The sequence below is a fragment of the Priapulus caudatus genome, unplaced genomic scaffold (assembly GCF_000485595.1).
Source record: "Priapulus caudatus unplaced genomic scaffold, Priapulus_caudatus-5.0.1 Scaffold1469, whole genome shotgun sequence".
Taxonomy (NCBI): domain Eukaryota; kingdom Metazoa; phylum Priapulida; class Priapulimorpha; order Priapulimorphida; family Priapulidae; genus Priapulus; species Priapulus caudatus.
The window spans coordinates 9,130-11,000 of NW_014578530.1; the positions used below are offsets into that span (position 1 = coordinate 9,130).

The following is a 1,871-nucleotide window of genomic DNA, read 5'->3' on the forward strand; positions in this document are numbered from 1 at the left end:
CGATCCGAGGCGAGTGCCCCCCCCCCCCCCGGGGAGCGGGTAGAAAATTCTTTCGAGTAATACCTTTATTGACTGTGAGATCACCGTTGCTAAACTCAATAGATCCTGCAATCTAACATTTTGTATATTTACGTGCCAAACTAGTGCAAGTGAGCCATACACTGTTTACATTGACAGAGTGTCGACTGTTCACAAGTAACAGCATTTTATAGTGGTAATTCTTTTATATTATATCGTTACTAACGTTTCCGACCGGGAGATGGCGCTGTGATGCCATAAAATCAGGAGTGTCCCAATATCGACAGTCTATGTTACTAGTACTACTCCTGATAAAATGGTTACCATATAGATACCGTATATAGGATATCTGTGGATTATATGTACATTTTCCAATATTCGACAGTTTACATGTATATAAATCACTTGTGCTACGAATATCAAATTGGAAATGTTGAAAAAACTACTTACACACGTTTGTAGTTGGCATCTGCAATACCTGCCAACGTTTGAAAATGCCCAGTTTTAGAGGATCTTGTGATATTTGGCACTAATAACCAAATTACTATCATCTTTTTCTCATAAACCAATGTACAAGTAAATGTAGTCCTCGCATGCGCAGTGGGGAAAAAGTTGACAGTTGTTAAGAAGTCTAACCACTCCGATGCTTATTTCTCCATGACCCGCGTCGCTCCAGTTTTCGTGCAATGAATGAGAAAAAATGCAAAAGCCAATGCCAAACGTTGTTAGACGTATAAACCACATTTTATTCCGATTCATCTACAAGACAGTTGTGGTACGAACGCGTTGATGGAGAGGTTCGTGAAAGTCTTCTTATGGATATATTGCATCACTAACACGACATGGCATATTATTTTACACGCGTACATACACCCGTGCCATACAAACGCACGTATGGGAACCAACAACATTCAAGGGACGTCGATCAGAGAATATATTCTATATAAATATATATATACGCGCGCGCGTGCAGAATCGCTCTACGCATATGCAATATGTATTTTTTACAATGAGTAACACATTATTATCGAACGAGTAGATTGTGTACAGGCACCTGCATTGTATTTATAGCTACAGCTAAGAAATGTATAGCAGTGTATTCCCAGTGTAGCGCCAAGATAACTGTGAATAGAATCGTGCAAATTACTTACTACGGGCACCCGGCAGACTTATTATGATACAGCTAATGTGCACCGCAAGGTGGCGATAGCGTTGCCGGTCGCAATTTGCGCGTACATTTATTGGGGTGAAATGTGAGAGGCTTCGTAGCTCTTCACTGGAAGGTGGAGCACCGATAGCGCTTGGGCGACTTTTCGTAATCAACAACTGCTGTATGTTTTAGACCCAAATAAAAAACACCAACTTTCTAATTAAACTGTTTTGTGGGTCTCTTTCTCTCTCTGAAAGTCTCTCATCCTGCTGTCGACAATAATAAAGACTTATCCATACACATAATATAATCATTACAATGAGACGAAAAGTAACGCTTTGCAAAAAAAAATGTCACAACTAATTACTTCAAATTCAAATTCAAATAGGAAATTCTTACAAAAATAGCTGTACATGTGCACGTTATGACATTAAATGGGCCATAAGTAATTAAATAAAGTGCACTTGCAAGGTTTCCCTCACAAGGAGCAGGGGTGCATGGAGGGTTTCCCTCACTAGGAGCAGGGGTGCACCTACGGGGTTTCCCTCACTAGGAGCAGGGGTGCATGGGGATGCCCACACTAGGAGCAGGGGTGCATGGGGGGGGATGCCCTCACTAGGAGCAGGGGAGCATGGGGGATGCCCTCACTAGGAGCAGGGGAGCATGGGGGAGGATGCCCTCACTAGGAGCAGGGGTGCATGAG

The 1,871-nt window shown here is 42.3% G+C and overlaps 1 protein-coding gene across 1 annotated transcript in view; it reads left to right on the plus strand.

Moving 5' to 3' along the window:
- Positions 1–708, plus strand: part of LOC106816730 — a 3,716-nt gene extending 3,008 nt beyond the window's left edge. Inside the window, exon 4 of the mRNA XM_014821347.1 lies at positions 620–708. Within this exon, the coding sequence (XP_014676833.1) occupies positions 620–708 (89 nt within the window). The remainder of the gene's footprint in view (positions 1–619) is intronic.
- The last annotated feature ends 1,163 nt before the right edge of the window (positions 709–1,871 follow it).